At 41.7% G+C, this 17,250-nt stretch overlaps 1 protein-coding gene across 1 annotated transcript in view; it reads right to left on the reverse strand.

The window, feature by feature from the left end:
• The window catches only part of SEMA3D (semaphorin 3D), a 301,084-nt gene that overhangs the window by 217,901 nt on the left and 65,933 nt on the right, over positions 1-17,250 (reverse strand). Inside the window, exon 3 of the mRNA XM_075343494.1 lies at positions 4,437-4,619. Coding sequence (XP_075199609.1) covers positions 4,437-4,619 — 183 coding nt within the window. The remainder of the gene's footprint in view (positions 1-4,436; positions 4,620-17,250) is intronic.

Consider the following 17,250-nt stretch of genomic DNA (forward strand, 5'->3'; position numbering starts at 1 on the left):
TATTGAAACTCATTCTAGTGACCATCATACAGTATATAGACTTTAGATGAACTGTCAAGGTGTGTCAAAAGGTTAACCATAGAAAAAAACACATATAGCAAGCAGCGGCTGTAACCGCGCTCATGGCACTGATTGACAGTAGGCTCTCATGTTGATCCAGCTGTCAATCATTGCCAAAGGCACTATACACTGAGCGATTATTGAAACTGCACCGGCTCACCAGTGTAACTGAAAGCCAGAGACAGCCGGTCGTAATTAAGTTAAATTCCTCCCAGGAGCAGAACTCTAAAGCGGGCTTTACACGCTACAATTTATCTAACGATGTGTCGGCGGGGTCACGTCGTAAGTGACGCACATCCGGCATTGTTAGTTACATTGTAGCATGTGAAACCTACGTGCGATTGCGATTGAACATTAAAACGCTGATCGCATGCACGTCGTTCAATTACTAAAAATTGAACGTCAGGTTGTTCAATGTTCCCGGGGCAGCACACATCGCAGTGTGTGACACCCCGGGCATGATGAACACAGCTTACCTGCGTCCCGCGGCTCCCACTGGCAATGCGGCAGGAAGGAGGTGGGCGGGATGTTTATGTCCCGCTCATCTCCGCCCCTTCGCTTCTATTAGCTGGATGCCGCGTGACGTCGCGGTGACGCCGAACGTCCCTCCCCCTCCAGGAAGTGGATGTTCGCCGCCCATATCAAGGTCGTATGGGAGGTAAGTATGTGTGACGGGAAATAATTGTTTGTGCGACACGGACAACAAATTCAATGTGCCGCACATACGATGGAGGCGGGTCAAATTGTAAGGTGTAAAGCAGGCTTTAGTGCAGGCACCAGGCAGCTTCAGAACGCTTTAACCTACAGATTAATACCATACCTACAGGTTGATAGAATTTTTTACATGACAGTTTCCCTTACCATTCGCCTCACTGGCCTCTCCAGTCCTTACTATTCAGTGTCTTTTCCTATTTGCATCTTCTTATCCACGGCTTCTTTACGCTAGGCCGAGACTTCACATAAGGTTTCAACATATGCCATCACCTCACATGAGCAAAACCTGTCTGGCCTTCATCCTAGCTGGACGTCCTGTCCTAAGGTGTAGTGGCCAAGGATCTCAGTGATAAAATGTGCTGAGGATCAGATGGGGGCCAGTGAGGAACAGAGAGGCCAGTGAGATGAGTAATTAAGTGAGATTATTTTTTTTTATCTGTTATTTATTACTTTTTTATGCTCTGATGTCTGGAGAGACCACAGAGCATAATAAGGGACATTCAATTTGCAGGAAAAAAAAGTTCCTGTTAAATGATTTTTTTCGCAAAAATACGCCTGATCTTGCGAATTTGACTTATACAAGATCGGCTCATCTCCAATTGATATTTAGAATGTTTATATTGTGCGTCAATGGAAAAGTATACTAAAGCATAAATACTGTCTGTCTTTCACATTTTTTCCCAATACATATCCTTCTGAATTATGAATAAATTCTTGCAGCACTAGTATGTGCTGACAAAGGTATTGGATCGTGTGCAAATATCCTGTGCATTCTCCTGTCTGCACGATACAGTGGGGAATACAGTGAGCTCGGGATGTTCAGTTGTGACTTAACATCTCTATATTCTCAACGCTTTGAAAGAAAAAGATCGGGTGTTTTCAAAGAAGCACATTATTAGTAATTGACAATTTCCTGACTAGGAGGCATTTCAAGTGATTTTAAACTTTTTTTATGCTAGGAGGGGAGGATGTGAAAGACGGCATCATTATGAAACCATATGCAGTGTAATTTTCCCCTCTTCTTTCATTCTACAGTACATATAAAAAAAGCCAAAATGACGTCCAATTTTAAGTCACTGTAAACAGGGTTACACCTAATAATCCTTTTTTCCTGCATTTTTTGTCTATGACTTAATGGTTATACTGTTAAACAATCACTTCACAGTTCTATGGGTGTAACACTTTTTGAGTTTATTTACCTACACATACAATACTATAAAAGTCTGTCTTGACGTTAGAGAATATAAATCATTATATAATAGGACATGTGTTTGCATATTTGTTAAGCAGTTTAATATAATTATCTAATTGATAATTTAACATTTCTTATTTTCTATTAATATTTGCCTACGTATTACAGGAAAATGTGACTTCCAGGGTTGAAACCTAACGGAGACCTGATTCTTTTGATATGTGTAACCTTTTCCTTCCACATTTACACCTGGAAATTCTGGACCACCCAGATGTATGCGTGTTTGTACCAGACTAACCGGAAATCTGAAACACTGGTGACAGATTAAAGGAATTTTACTCACGAAAATCTAAGTCCGTTTAGAAAACCATAAAGCAAAATGTATTGCGTGATACAAGTGAGTACATTCTACATTTTTGAGCAAATTGAACAATTATATAATTTGTGTTTATAACTTATAGCTAACCATTCTCATGCATGTGCTGATGTAGTTTCAAAATCTGAATTTTCTGGTCATCTGGCATTATGCAAATCTCAATGTTTAATCTCATGGAAATATTCCTACGCTTTGACATTGACCATGCGATTGACATTGACAGTAGAGTTTCGGCATCCTTGTATGTCTGATTCCTCCTGTACTCAGTCACCCAGTCATCTCTGATCTGTTTTTTGCTCATAGTTTGATGGTCCCGCTGCTAAATCAGGATGCTTTTATTACAGTTTAAGATATTTAAGGTGCCACTGGCAACCTAGCACTTCTGAATATTGTGGTGTGCATTTATACATACCTGTCACTGCAGGCTGTGTTTACTTAGTCTCCCTTGATACATACCTGCCATCGCAGGCTGTATTTATTTAATCCCCCCTGATGAACTTTCTGTTCAGACTTGAGAGGGAAACGCGTCAGGAGGGTCCTTATCTACTCAGAGTAGTCTGCACTACTTGGGTGCTGCCCTTGTAAAGGGTGGAAGCAACTGCATGGGGCACGACAGGGGTTAGAACCTTACATCTTATCTGGATCCTACCTCTGAGCAAATTCTAATCTGCTTGTATCATCATCCAAATTGGTGACATTTGGTCTGCCCGTGGTGAAGCATTGGGAGAGATCCATCTTTCCATTGTATATAATTTATCTGTGTTTTTGCACAATTTTGCACTTCACTTTATGGATTGATTTTAAAGGGATTAATTAAAAGTTATATTTTAGTCCTTTCTCTGTTAGATTACATTTTAAGATATGTCATATTTTTGGTCCTAAGTTTAAAGCACCACTCCAGCGGGGGGTTTTTTTCCGAACTGAAGTGGTGCTTTTAACTTAAGTTCCTACTCACCCTCTGGAGTCTTAACATTTTTTCTACACCTCTACAGTCCCATGGTGCCATCTTGTCTTTGTAACTTTTGGATGGCCAGAAGTTATGTCACAAGCTCTCAATGCAAGTCTATGAAAGCAATTATGAGGCTCTCACAGACTTGGACTGAGCTGTGACCTCCGGCTCATTCCATGAAACTCTGGAGCTGCCATCAGCTCACAAGTTCCTGGAGACCGACCACAGCAAAGTGGATAACAGATGAAGATCCCAGAGAATGAGTATAAGGCCTTGGTTCCAATTATGATTAACATAGGTGAGTGCAATCTGATAAAACATCAGACTGCACTCGCACCAATGCAAAACTTTGAGGCAGTGTCCATCTGTAATTGATTTCTCATGCCATATTGGCATGAGAAATGAATTGTAGCATGTTGTGTTTGGCAGCGAGTTTCAGCTCACACCCCCCATACAAGCCAATGGGTGCGTGTGAAATATCGCACTGAACTCACATGTCATCCGACCACAGTGTGATGTACAAAGACACAGGCAGCAGAGAAGTGGGAGAAAGTGCTGCCTCCTTCTTCTCCGCAGCTGTGATAGGATCGCAAGTTTGGATCACAGTTGCATGACCCTCGGCTGACGCTCACAGCAAAGGGTCATTAGCATATCGCTTCTGATGCTCTCGTAACAGAAGCTATGTGCAAGTGGAACCGAGGCCTAACACTAAGGGTAGGGGACTTAGATTTAAAGCACCACTTCCTTGGTCAAATAAAAAAAATGCTTGAGTGGTGCTTTAAACACTGGTGAAATTTATAATAATATTGAACTAATATATTTAATTATATGTTTCATTTTTTAAACAGTTTTCATGGTCCTCTATGGTTCAGCAAATGGTGGTTGTCATTTACACAGAGATATTTGAAAAAAAATATCTGTTTTTGGAGAATATGGATTTTTGTAAAATTTGATTAGAATTCAATCACTCTCAAATAATATCCTTTACCACTACAAATTAATTAATATTTTGCTGCATAAATCTAGAGATTAATACATTTTAACAAAAATTCATGTAAGTGCAACCCCTCATAGTGCACAAATTAGCAACATTAGAAACTCAAGTCAAAAACATAAAAAGTATTAAGCCACTGTGATAGACCTACCTTTATAAGAGAGCTTGAGGCGGGGAATATTTTGTCTCATGCTGTCAGTTGTTGGCAGAAAAATTAGAAAAAAGAGTGATACTATTGTAGACATATTCTGTGGTGTAAGCCATCTGCTGTGACATTTGTGACACTTCTTTTTCATGGTGTTGTATCTGGCACCTCTTCTAAGGAATGGCCTGTCTGAAAGAAGAAACAGGTTTTTATGACTTGTTATTGGAAGAAGATACTGTGTTACTGGTAAATGTTACAAATCTTCCCCATTTTATTGGATCATGTAACTGACACAAGAAATTAATTACATAACAGACGGTGGCGGATGAATGTCTGGGTGCTGGTCTACGTGAGGTAACATTTTAATTTAAAATGATGTATTATACAAGTCAAACATCTTATAGGAATCCAAGGAGATAATTTACAAGCAGAGCCAAGAGCCATTCATAAGCGCTTACTTCATAGATGCAGTAATATTCCATATAATTCAGTTTTCTTTCCCTTAACCAATGAGAAGACTATCAGATGTTCCAGTGACGCATGAATATTCTTTTTCTGATGCAAGAAGGTACTGAGATACTACATTTATTTCTAAAGTATAACTGCCGATTCTTTTCCATTCTCACTGGAAATAACTACCATAGCTATTGGTACTTTGGGTGACTGAGCAATACTAGATGACTACAGTGCATGTTTTGACATGACAATGTCTTCAAAATTTAAATATAGCATAATACCCTTTTTTGTCCCATTTTGTCAATGTATTTTCCTTTTTTTCTAATTAAAGACTACCACTGCCACTTTATTCTAGGGATCAGCAGGGACTGAGACAGCCCCATTACGTTAAGGTTCCCATGTGCTAGTTATTTTATGCCTGAGCTCATAACTCGTCTAATCATGACGTTGGGCACTTTGTATATTAGTTCATCTTCCATATTGGAATCAAAGAATGCAACTCATGTTGAACTTTTGATGTAATTCTAAGACCAGTCCAGAATAGCAAGTAATACACTACATGCTAGGAACAAGACCATAGGGATTAATGGTATCAGCTTTAGGAAATTCCTGTTGGGTCTAACTACCATGCCAGAGGGAAAATAAACAATAGATTATCTCTATATTATTTTAAAATTATCTTATATATTACTTTTAAGCTTTTTGCTGTATGTATACCCTTAATCCATATAGAGTACAGACCAAAAGTTTGGGCACACCTTCTCATTCAAAGAGTTTTCTTTATTTTCATGACTGAAAATTGTAGATTCATAATAAAGGCATCAAAACTATGAATTAACACATGTGGAATGAAATACTTAACAAAAAAGTGTGAAACAACTGAAAATATGTCTTATATTCTAGGTTCTTCAAAGTAGCCACCTTTTGCTTTGATTACTGGTTTGCACACTCTTGGCATTCTCTTGATGAGCTTCAAGAGGTAGTCACTGGACATGGTTTTCACTCCACAGGTGTGTCCTGTCAGGTTTAAGAAGTGGGATTTCTTGCCTTATAAATGAGGTTGGGGCCATCAGTTGTGTTGTGCAGAAGACTGGTGGATACGCAGCTGATAGTCCTACTAAATAGACTGTTAGAATTTGTATTATGGCAAGAAAAAAGCAGCTAAGTAAAGAAAAACAAGTGGCCATCATTACTTTAAGAAATGAAGGTCAGTCAGTCTGAAAAAGTGGGAAAACTTTGAAAGTGTCCACAAGTGCACTGGCATAAAACATCAAATACTACAAAGTAACTGTCTTACATGAGGACCGCACCAGGAAAGGAAGACCAAGAGTCACCTCTACTGTGGAGGATAAGTTTATCCGAGTTACCAGCCTCAGAAATCGCAGGTTAACAGCAGCTCAGATTAGAGACCAGGTCAATGCTACACAGTTTTCTAGCAGAAGACACATGCCTAGAACAACTGTTAAGAGGAGACTTTGTGCAGCAGGCCTTCATAGTAAAATAGCTGCTAGGAAACCACTGCTAAGAACAGGCAACAAGAAGAGACTTGTTTGGGCTAAAGAACACAAGGAATGGACATTAGATCAGTGGAAATCTGTGCTTTGGTCTGATAAGTCCAAATTTGAGATCTTTGGATCCAACCACCGTGTCTTTGTGCGACGCAGAAAAGGTGAATGGATGGCTGGTTCCTACCAAGAACCATGGAGGAGGAGGTGTGATGATGTGTGGGTGCTTTGCTGGTGACACTCTTGGGGATTTATTCAAAATGGAAGGCATACTGAACCAGCATGGCTACCACAGCATCTTGCAGCGGCATGCTATTACATCCGGTTTGCATTTAGTTGGACCATCATTTATTTTTCAACAGACAATGACCCCAAACACACCTCCAGGCTGTGTAAGGGCTATTTGACTAAGAAGGAGAGGGATGGGGTGCTACGCCAGATGACCTGACCTCCACAGTCACCAGACCTGAACCCAATTGAGATGGTTTGGGGTGAGCTGGACCACAGAGTGAAGGCAAGAGGGCCAACAAGTGGTAAGCATCTCTGGGAACTCCTTCAAGACTGTTGGAAGACCATTTCCGGTGACTACCTCTTGAAGCTCATCAAGAGAATGCCAAGAGTGTGCAAAGCAGTAATCAAAGCAAAAGGTGGCTACTTTGAAGAACCTAGAATATATGACATATTTTCAGTTATTTCCCACTTTTTTGTTAAGTATTTGATTCCACATGTGTTAATTCCTAGTTTTGATGCCTTTAATGTGAATCTACAGTTTTCAGAGTCATGAAAATAAAGAAAACTCTTTGAATGAGAAGGTGTGTCCAAACTTTTGGTCTGTACTGTACATCCAAGGCTAAATCCATGGTAGGGTACTTGTGGTTGTCCTCTGTATAGGACAGCAGAGTCTGGTGAGTTTTCTATAGCAATGAAAAGCCATTATGCCAAGAATTATAAAACAGCCAGAGGCTGAAATTACTTTTTTTATGCTTGTCTACTGAACTCTCAATGTATATATAGATATAGTGTGGATGGAGACGTGAAGGGGTTAACACTGCGCTGCCAAGTTCATGGTTGAGACAGAAATTATTGAAGGTGATTTTATTCTAAGCGTTTCAGAAGCTATGCCGCCTTCCTTTGGACAAATCACAAATATATTTGTGATTTGTCCTGAATATGGAGGCATAACCTCCGAAATGCGTAGAATAAAATAACCTTCAATAATTTCTGTCAGTGGTATATTTGTGATTTGTCCTGAAGAAGGAGGCATAGCCTCCGAAACACGTAGAAAAAAATTACCTTCAACAATTTCTGGCTGATGTGTATTTGTGATTTGTCCTGAAGAAGGAAGTATAGCCCTCCGAAATGCGTAGAATAAAATCACCGTCAATCACTTCTGTCTGTTACATGAATTTGGCAGCGCAGTATTAACCCCTTCACTTCTCCATCCATGCTAAATCTACTCCACGGGGACTGCTGCTGAGTTTTTCCACAGTGAGAAAATCCCTGTCTGTCATCCTTTTATCCTACAAGGATAAAACCCCATATTGCGCCTGTTGTCTTTTCAGTACATTTTTTTACTGTATAGAGATTTTCCCGATATATAATTTGAGCTCAACGCATATTCAGTGCTCAGAACCTTATACATTTGTTTTGTACTCTTTTGCCAAAAACACACCCTCAAAAAAAAACCCCATCCATTGTGTTGCACCAAAATATAACTTTATTTTACTATGCCTGAATTAACTTTAACGTTTACATTGAGTTTACAGCTTAAACGTGCCTCCAGTAATTGCCTCATTCAATGCACAAAATTGTTCTGATGACAATTAGCTATTCATACAGGCAGTCCAGTTCATTGTGTCCCTTATAAACGTCCCACCACAAACAGCCCAAGGCATCAATTAACTCACACAGTGCATCACGCTATTTCCAAAGCTGTTAATATATCTGTTGACAATGGGACAGTATGTAGCATGTTGATGTGTTTACTTTTACTATTCTCTTGTGTGATGTTGCACATGGAAATAGTAATAAAGCAGGACGCAATTACCCAAAATTCCCCCAAAAAGGCTTTTGTTAATGGATGCATGAAATCCTCTGGCATCTAATGCAGCTAAGTAATATAATTACAGGTTACAGAGTAGCATAGAGTTTCAGATTTTAGGTGGGATCTTTTGAAGTAAAAACAAACTTAATGCTAAAAAATTCCACAACAATCCCTCCCAGCTGCTGTTATCTCCAGCTGCAGCTATCCAGCCTGTGTCATCAGTATAATTTACATTCCCATAAGAATTAAATGTTTCTGAACATACTTTCAAAGGAACTTTGTCAATTAGGTTTATGTAGAAGAAAAAAGTCTGCTATGTCGATGCAGAAGAGCGATAATTCTAGTGTTTACAATTTATAGTATGCGTCCTCTCGGGGCAATGAATTCAGTTCTTCCTTCGGAGTCTATTAACACCAGAATCTTCCCCATGAATGTCCCGAGGATGTAATCCTGACGACAGTTATGAAATGGCCCTATTATTTACAGCAAATGTCTCTAATTATATACTTTTTATTGATAGAGTATAAGTAATAATCATTTCTAATCAATAGCATAAATACTAGCATAACTGAACATTCAGTGTAAGATATGTAAGATATAGCTTATAATACTCCTCCTGAAAAGTCATTATGTAAAACTTTCATAAACAAGCTAAGTAGTAAAATTACAGTAAAAGTCCATCCTTAAAGGGGTTGTGCCACGATATAACATACTGCAAGGGCAGCAGACAGCTGATGAATATTTTTGAATTTTAAATGCATTAAAAATGATTCTTTGCTTAAAAGATATTTACATATAATGGTTAGTATAATGCCCCCTAGTGTTAGGATTACTTACTGCTATGTCTGTCCATCTAATCATCTCTTTTTGGCTGAGCATGCGCGGATTCATGGCCGCCTATGATATGCAGGAGGATTCCACCGCAGACGTCAGCCAGAACTCATACCAAAATCTGATATGTGCGGGTAACATCTGAAGTGCATATATATAGAGACGTTCCCAGCCCATTAACAGGGCAGAAGCTTCTCACCTGCCAAAGAAGTTATATCGAACTCTATTACACTCTCCCGCCTAACATAAATCAGTGCAGCGGGCAGATGCTTCCTTGTATCCTCAGGCTGATGCTGCCAGTGCAGAGCATTGTCCTCTGACTTCTGCACTCTGCACAGGCAGCAACAGACTACATAGCACTGAAATCGAACGAGCTCTGTCATCTTGGCTATACTATGCAGAGCACAGTAGTCAGGAGACAAATCGATCCCAAATACTGGAGTCAGCAGTAACTAATAAAGCAAGATAGCCGCTCCTTGCTTCACTGATTCAGGGCCACATATTACGCTTCACACATGCCCCTTACATGCCTCTCCCAATGCTATCGCTATAGGTCTTCTCTATGGTCTCGGTGTAGGAGGGGTGGACTACTACTGTCACGTTCCTATCCCAGAAGACATCAATCAAGTTGTGTTGCTGTGTAGTGTGGAGTGCATGGTGTCTTGCTTCTTTTGTAAAAAAGGCATCATGGAAATTGTAAAGCGTAACCTGTGATACATAGTGTTGTTAACGTAATGTGAAATATAATGTTATATGTGGTAATGTGTTGCATAGTACTTGTTTGGGAAGTTGCCAGACTCTGTGGTCAGTAGCGGTTTGGTGTTGGGACTGGCTCACAATGAGAGGAGGTGGTTTATAGGATGATAGAGGGTTAATTTTAGAAGAGGTTAGAGAGTGAAGATCTACCGTGTTTCCCCGATAGTAAGACACCCCCGATAGTAAGACGTAGCGGGGGTTTTGGGGGGGTCGGCTAATGTAAGACATACCCCGAAAGTAAGACGTAGTAAAAATTTATTTACTTTTTTTCCTCTTTACAGTACAGTTACAGTGGCCGAGCGCTCAGCTGAGCGCCCTGACATGCCGCCGGCAAAGCGCTCAGCTGAGCGCCCTAACATGCCGCCAGCATGTGACAGCTCTCAGCTGAGAGCCCTGACATGCCGCCGGCAAAGCGCTCAGCTGAGCGCCCTGACATGCCGCCGGCAAAGCGCTCAGCTGAGCGCCCTAACATGCCGGCGGCCGAGCGCTCAGCTGAGCACCCTGACATGCCGCCGGCATGTGACAGCTAAGCTGAGAGCCCTGACATGCCGCCGGCAAAGCACTCAGCTGAGCGCCCTGACATGCCGCCGGCAAAGCGCTCAACTGAGCGCCCTAACATGCCGGCGGCCGAGCGCTCAGTTGAGGACCCTGACATGCCGCCGGCATGTGACAGCTCTCAGCTGAGAGCCCTGACATGCCGCCGGCAAAGCGCTCAGCTGAGCACCCTGACATGCCGCCGGCAAAGCGCTCAGCTGAGCGCCCTAACATGCCGGCGGCCGAGCGCTCAGCTGAGCACCCTGACATGCCGCCGGCATGTGACAGCTCTCAGCTGAGAGCCCTGACATGCCGGCGGCAAAGCGCTCAGCTGAGCGCCCTGACATGCCGCCGGCAAAGCGCTCAGCTGAGAGCTGACACATGCCGGCGGTCTGGCGCTCAGCTGAACGCCCTGACATGCCGGCGGCTTAGCGCTCAGCTGAGAGCTGACACATGCCGGCGGTCTGGCGCTCAGCTGAATGCCCTGACATGCCGGCGGCTTAGCGCTCAGCTGAGAGCTGACACATGCCGGCGGTCGGGTGCTCAGCTGAGCGCTCGGCTACCGAGAAATATTGAGATGTTGCAGTAATGTTGTCCGTGGTCCATCAGGACCATGGACAACATACAAACTCACACAGCCTCAGTGCCTCCATGTGCAGCCGCTGGTGGTTAAGTTTCCTTAACTTGCGGTACACTTAGGGCGCAATCGCGGCAAGTCCCCATACAGTACATTGCATGGAGACTTGCTGCGATTGCTGTGGGATTTTTTTCAATATAAGACATACCCCGAAAGTAAGACATAGTGGCACTTTTGGGGGTAAAAAGAAAGTAAGACACCACTGTCTTACTTTCGGGGAAACAAGGTAGTAATTGAGAGTTATGGACAGATAGTATGTAATTTTTGAGGTCACATAAAGACTGGAGAGGAGATAGCGTGACTCTTCAGAGTTGTCCGAGACAATGAGTGCAAACAGTGTTGAAATGAATGACCAATCCTTGAACGGAACAAACCCAGACAATAGGAGCCGTAGGACAGGACACTCATGGCCAGGCCCATTTGTCATCAAGGTAACAAGTTTATCCTAACTGATATGTGACTAAAGTCGACTTAGTCAAGCAGATTCTCCCTGACCGTCTAAGAGCTCAAGGCTTGACTCTGGCCATAGTGATTGGACCACTAATCTTCATCTCTGTAAGTAGACTAAGCATGGAGCAGCTGCCAGGGAAAGTAACCATCTTGAGTTTGATTGTACTGTTGAGCTGGATTGTGCTGAAGCTCACAGCATCAGTAAGATCCAAAGCAACCCAGTGGGTACTAAGACTGTGACTGAAAATGCCTTATAGAACTGTAATGTGCTGGAACATTTGTGCTCACTATCAGAAGTGTGAAGTTGTCACAAAGAATATCGGGTCCTGGCAAGTCAACATCAGCAGCAGTATGCGGCTTGCACTGCCCACATGAAACAAGTCCACACACCCAGGATCAGGACTAGCTTTTTCATGTAGCGAGCTGAGGTGTTCAAAGCCAATCCCTCGCCCATGACTACCACCCTGTGCCACTCTATATATTATTTTACACATATACTTGTATACGGCCATTACTCTTATTTACTCATATTGCATGTTGCTTATGTTGCTCCTTTCCTATCACTCTCACAAACACGCTGCATGGTACTTATTGTATAAACAAACTACCGATGTGGCCACTGGATCAGAGTCATGTCTACCTTTTTACTCAGAAAGATGAACAGAGGTAGTGTTATTGGGATGATAACTAACAAGGGAGAATAAAAAGGATATCTGTCTGGCAGGAATCTGGTAATGGACTATTTGACCAAAGCAGTGGGCAAGCAGACTATAAAGCCAGTGATGAGGCAGCTGAGCCAATGAATGAGAGGCAGCTGTGGTCACAGAGGCATTCTCATAGTCCCTCCCCCAATCTCTCCTGTTCAGTACGATGTAAAGGGCACACAAGTAAACTAGAAAACATATAAAAAGGTATTATTTATTGAAGTTATCCACTCTTAATATTTTCTATAAACATTGATACCTGTTTAGGAGAATTTAACAGGAAAGTGTGTTCTGGCAAAACTCCTTTAAAGTAGTAGTCTGAAGGCTAAAGTAATTTTCATTCTAAATTAGTATCTATTTAGTGAAATAATCCAAATTATTTTCTACTATACTTGCATTAAAAATTCCCTTTCTTTCCCTAATTACACTACCTAACAGCATTTCTATTCTTTTTTCCCTATTTCCATTTTGAAGACACTTTGTTGAGAATCCCAGTGAATGCGGGGATACTCAAATGAGGCGTCAGGGGGAAGAGGCTACAGTCATTGCCTCAGCTTCTCTCCCTCCCTGAAATGAAGTGCCAAAAGTGATGCTCGTTTTAGAGGCTGGTCTGATCCCTGCGCACTGTGCGATGTGTGATATGCACAATGACAGTGAGCAGCTCAGATCCGCATTAATGAGCCAGCAACTGAGTATGCATTTTTCAGAATACCTGGCATGTGGATCGTTGTGCACATCACACAGTGCACAGGTCTCAGAGAATAACCCAGTCCCTGAAACAAGCATCACTGATGACGCTTTGTTTTAGTATCCCAGCATACACTGGGATTCTCAAAGTGTTATCCAAAAGGAAATAGAGAAAATAAAATAGAAAAACAGTTAAATAGTGTAGTTAGAGAAGGATAGGAATTTATAATGCAAGTATATTAGAAAATAGTTTTTATTTTTGGCACCAAATAAATAGGGATTTTAGAATGAAAAATATTTTGGCCTTTGGATCACCCCTTTAAACACATCTTGTTACAGAAATAAACATGTACATTATAAATATGTATAACAATATAACACCCTTCATGTCAGTGGTTCATCAATAGCTAACAATTTTTGTGAATTAGAATAGGCATGGTTTGTATGCGTGAAAATGTCAGCAAATAGCCTCTTTGCTAAAGAGAAAGGGGTCTCTAGTGCCATCTATTGGAATGTGCAATTCTAAAAGTCAATGTCAACCCTTTGAAGAGCTTTGCCACATGACAGAGAATAAATAGCAATACTACAATCTCCATTTGCTGACAGATGTTGGCCTTTCACCCAACCAACCCTTTCTTCTGCTTTGTAGGGGCAAAAAGCCTAAAAAACGTGTCTGCAAATTGAGGTTCAGGTTTGGCTATATATCCTGATTCATGTGGGAAGGCTCTTTAAAAAGCTTATATTGACTTTTAGAATTGCTACTTCTAATGGTTGGCAATAAAGACCCTGTTCTTTTCTGTAAAAAGTATTTAAATATTTATTTTCTGAAAGGAGCATTTTGTGACCTATAAGTCTCTCTACCTCAATTTGGCACTCTGCAAAAGTAGAAACTTTGCCCCTTAAAACTAAAATAATTAGGAATATTGTACAATCACATTTTACTTATGTTTTGGGAGAATGGAAGATCTCAGCTAATAAGAAATTCTTAAAAAACTAAACTTTTTGCTGTAAAAAAAGGAGTTTTCATGCAGAGTTTGCGGAGTTTTCATGCAGTTACCGTATATAAATATAACCATTACAAAAGAATGTGTTAAGTTGAAGACTCTACTGAGAACATGTGGTCATTTCTTCTGGCTTAAAGAAGTGGTATAACATTTACAAATCTGATAGTGTTTCTTAACTAGCCAAATAGTGAATATATAAAATATGCTCTCAAAATATTTGATCATGGCTGAATATGTGGATTTTATTTAAGTAATGGTTTGATATCTTCCTTGAATGGATTTTCCAATCTCATACATTTAAGGTACTGTATATCTAGTGTTCCCTCTAAGTTCTGCACTTTACAAGTGATCAAATTAAATTATACCCAACTTTGCTGTCAGGTATATCTGTACTTGGGCTTGTTGACCTCATTAGTAAGTTCATTTAACTCTTTACTTTCAGATTGCTATCTACAAGAAATGCTATAAATATATGATGATGGTCCCACTGCTGTGACCCACATCTATCTCATAACACTCTCCATTCATATTATCTTATTATGCCAGAAATTTGAAAGATGGGAATATGCATGAAAGATGATGATGTCTAACAAAGCCACGGAATGGTGAATGCTCAATGGGAAGCCCAGAATAATCACTCCCCGACTGATACTCAAGGTTCCAAATATTCTTCTTTCCCTTAATATCTGATATTGTGTAACATTTGATGGGCACTGCCAGGTAATAATGCTTTTGAACACTATATTTTTCAATACATTGCACAGCGGGTGAAACAAGTATTGAAAATGTTATTAATTTTCTCTGAAACAGATGGATAGTTTTCTTGGCTGTCGTTGGGGATCATTGTATTGCTGAAATGGTTAGATGACAGCAGAGTTTTATCAAAAATGTCTCTGAACATTTGTCTATTCCTCTTTCCTCTAATTATATGAAGTTTTACAGTGCTGTATGCTGAAAAACAGCCCCATACGATGTTCCTACCTCCAAACTTCACTGTTGGTATGGTGTTTTGGGGCTAAAATGCAGTGTTTTTTGGCCTCCAAACATTGTGTCTATTATGGCATTCAAAGAATTCAATTTAGGTCTCATTTGGCCAGACTATATTCTTCCCGCATTCCACAGGCTTGTCTAAATGTTAAGCAAACTTTACACATGCTTCAGCATTCTTTTTGTTCAGAAATGGAGTCTTGCATAGTGAGCTTGCATACAGGTCATGAAGGTTGAGTGCATTACATATTGTTTTCTTTGAACAATTGTTTCTGTATCTTGATTCCAGGTCTTTTTGTAGCTCTCCATAGGTGGTTCTTGGCTCTTGGGCAACTCTTCTGATAATTTTCTTCCCTCCTCTGTCTAAAATTTTTTACGGGGCCAATTAATGGTGAAATGATGTTCTTTCTACTTTTGATGTTACTTATGTGGCACCTTGGTAATAAGACACCTTTAAGCCATCAGTTGAACCAGCTGATATTATTTTTCACTAAGTGGCATGATTGCTTTCTAATTACTGATAAATTTCAGCTAGTCTCATGACTTTCCATTACTTTTTGCACCTCTCAATACTTTATCCCTGTGTCAATTCTCATTATTACACATAGCTTATTTTATGAACATCTATGGTTTGATTTCTTTACCTGTGCAGATTGGATGGGTTGTTACCTACATCTGCTGAAAAAATCATGTCAATAGTACCTTTATAAATGTATTTACTTAGAAAATTGGTAATGTATTCAATACTTATTTCAACTACTGTATAAAAGAACACCGTTTTCAAATCATCAATGAAAAAAATTGGTAAAACTAATTTAAATAAAAATTAAACTTCCAGAAACATACTGTATTTTTTTTAATGTTTAATAAGATACAATGGATTATAAGACGCCCCCCTTAACTTAGAGATAAAAAACGTTAAAAAAAAATGGGGTCCGTCTTGTACTCTGGTGTTGTCTTACCAGAATGGGGCGGCAGCAGTGGTGGAGCGGGGTCACAGGAGGCAGAGGCTGTGCTGGCAGCAGTGGCGGGTCTGTGCTGGCAGCGTCGGCGGATATTTTCCGGCAGCGGCAGCAGGTCTGTGCTGGCAGCAGTGGGTCAGTGCTAGTGGCAGCAGCGATGGGTCAGTGATGGCGGCAGCGGTGGTGGGTTAGTGCTGGTGGCAGCAGGTCAGTGCTGGCAGCAGCGGCAGGGGGCAGTGCAGCAGTGGCGGGTCATTGCTGGCAGTGGAAGCTGCGGTGGTTGTGTGGTGGAGCAGGCCGGTGCAGCGAGTGTCCCAGATGCTCTGTTGGCAGTTTGGGCTTCAAAGAAATGGCACCCGGAGCGGCATGTGCACAGATCGAGCTCTCACTGAACAACTCCATCTGAACATGGGCTGACTCCAGGCACCATCATTTGAAGCCCGGACCATGGACAAACCATCTGAGACACCCGCCGCCCAGCCACCGCAGCTTCCGCTGCCAGCACAGCCACTGCGGTCCACACAGCCAGCCGGCCGCCCACACAGAGTGGCAGCCAGCAGGCCACCCACCCACCTGCACAGAGAGGCAGCCGGCTGCCAGCACAGAGAGGCAGCCAGCTGCCGGCACAAGAGACGCAGCCGCCAGCACACACCAATAGGCACCTGACCGTCCGCACAGACAGGCACCCGGCAGCTCACACAGAGAGCTGCACAGACAGCCCCCGCCAATTCTCCACCTCCCGTTAAGCTATATTCGGATTTTAAGACACACCCTTCATTTTCCTTCCAAATTTTTGAGAGGAAAAGTGCAACTAAAGGGGGCTTTACACGCAACGATATCGCTAACTAGATGTCGTCGGGGTCACGGAATTCGTGACGCACATCCGGCGTTGTTAGCGGCGTCATTGCGTGTGTCACCTATGAGTGAGTGTTAATGAACAGAAATACTCACCTAATCGTTGATCGTTGACACGTCGTTCATTTCCCAAAAATCGTTGCTGGTGCTGGACGCAGGTTGTTCGTCGTTCCCGAGGCAGCACACATCGCTACGTGTGACACTCCGGGAATGACGAACAACGTACCTGTGTCCTGCCAGCAACGAGGTGGATGTGTTGTTAATGCGGTTGGTCTCCGAACCTCCACTTCTATTGGCAGGCCGCTGTGTGACGTCGCTGTGACAGCGCACGAACCTCCCCCTTTAAAAAGAGTGACATCACAATGAAAGTTAATTACATGTTACGCGTCCTAGCGTTATTGTGCGCCA

Source organism: Anomaloglossus baeobatrachus, chromosome 4 (genome assembly GCF_048569485.1).
Source record: "Anomaloglossus baeobatrachus isolate aAnoBae1 chromosome 4, aAnoBae1.hap1, whole genome shotgun sequence".
NCBI lineage: Eukaryota > Metazoa > Chordata > Amphibia > Anura > Aromobatidae > Anomaloglossus > Anomaloglossus baeobatrachus.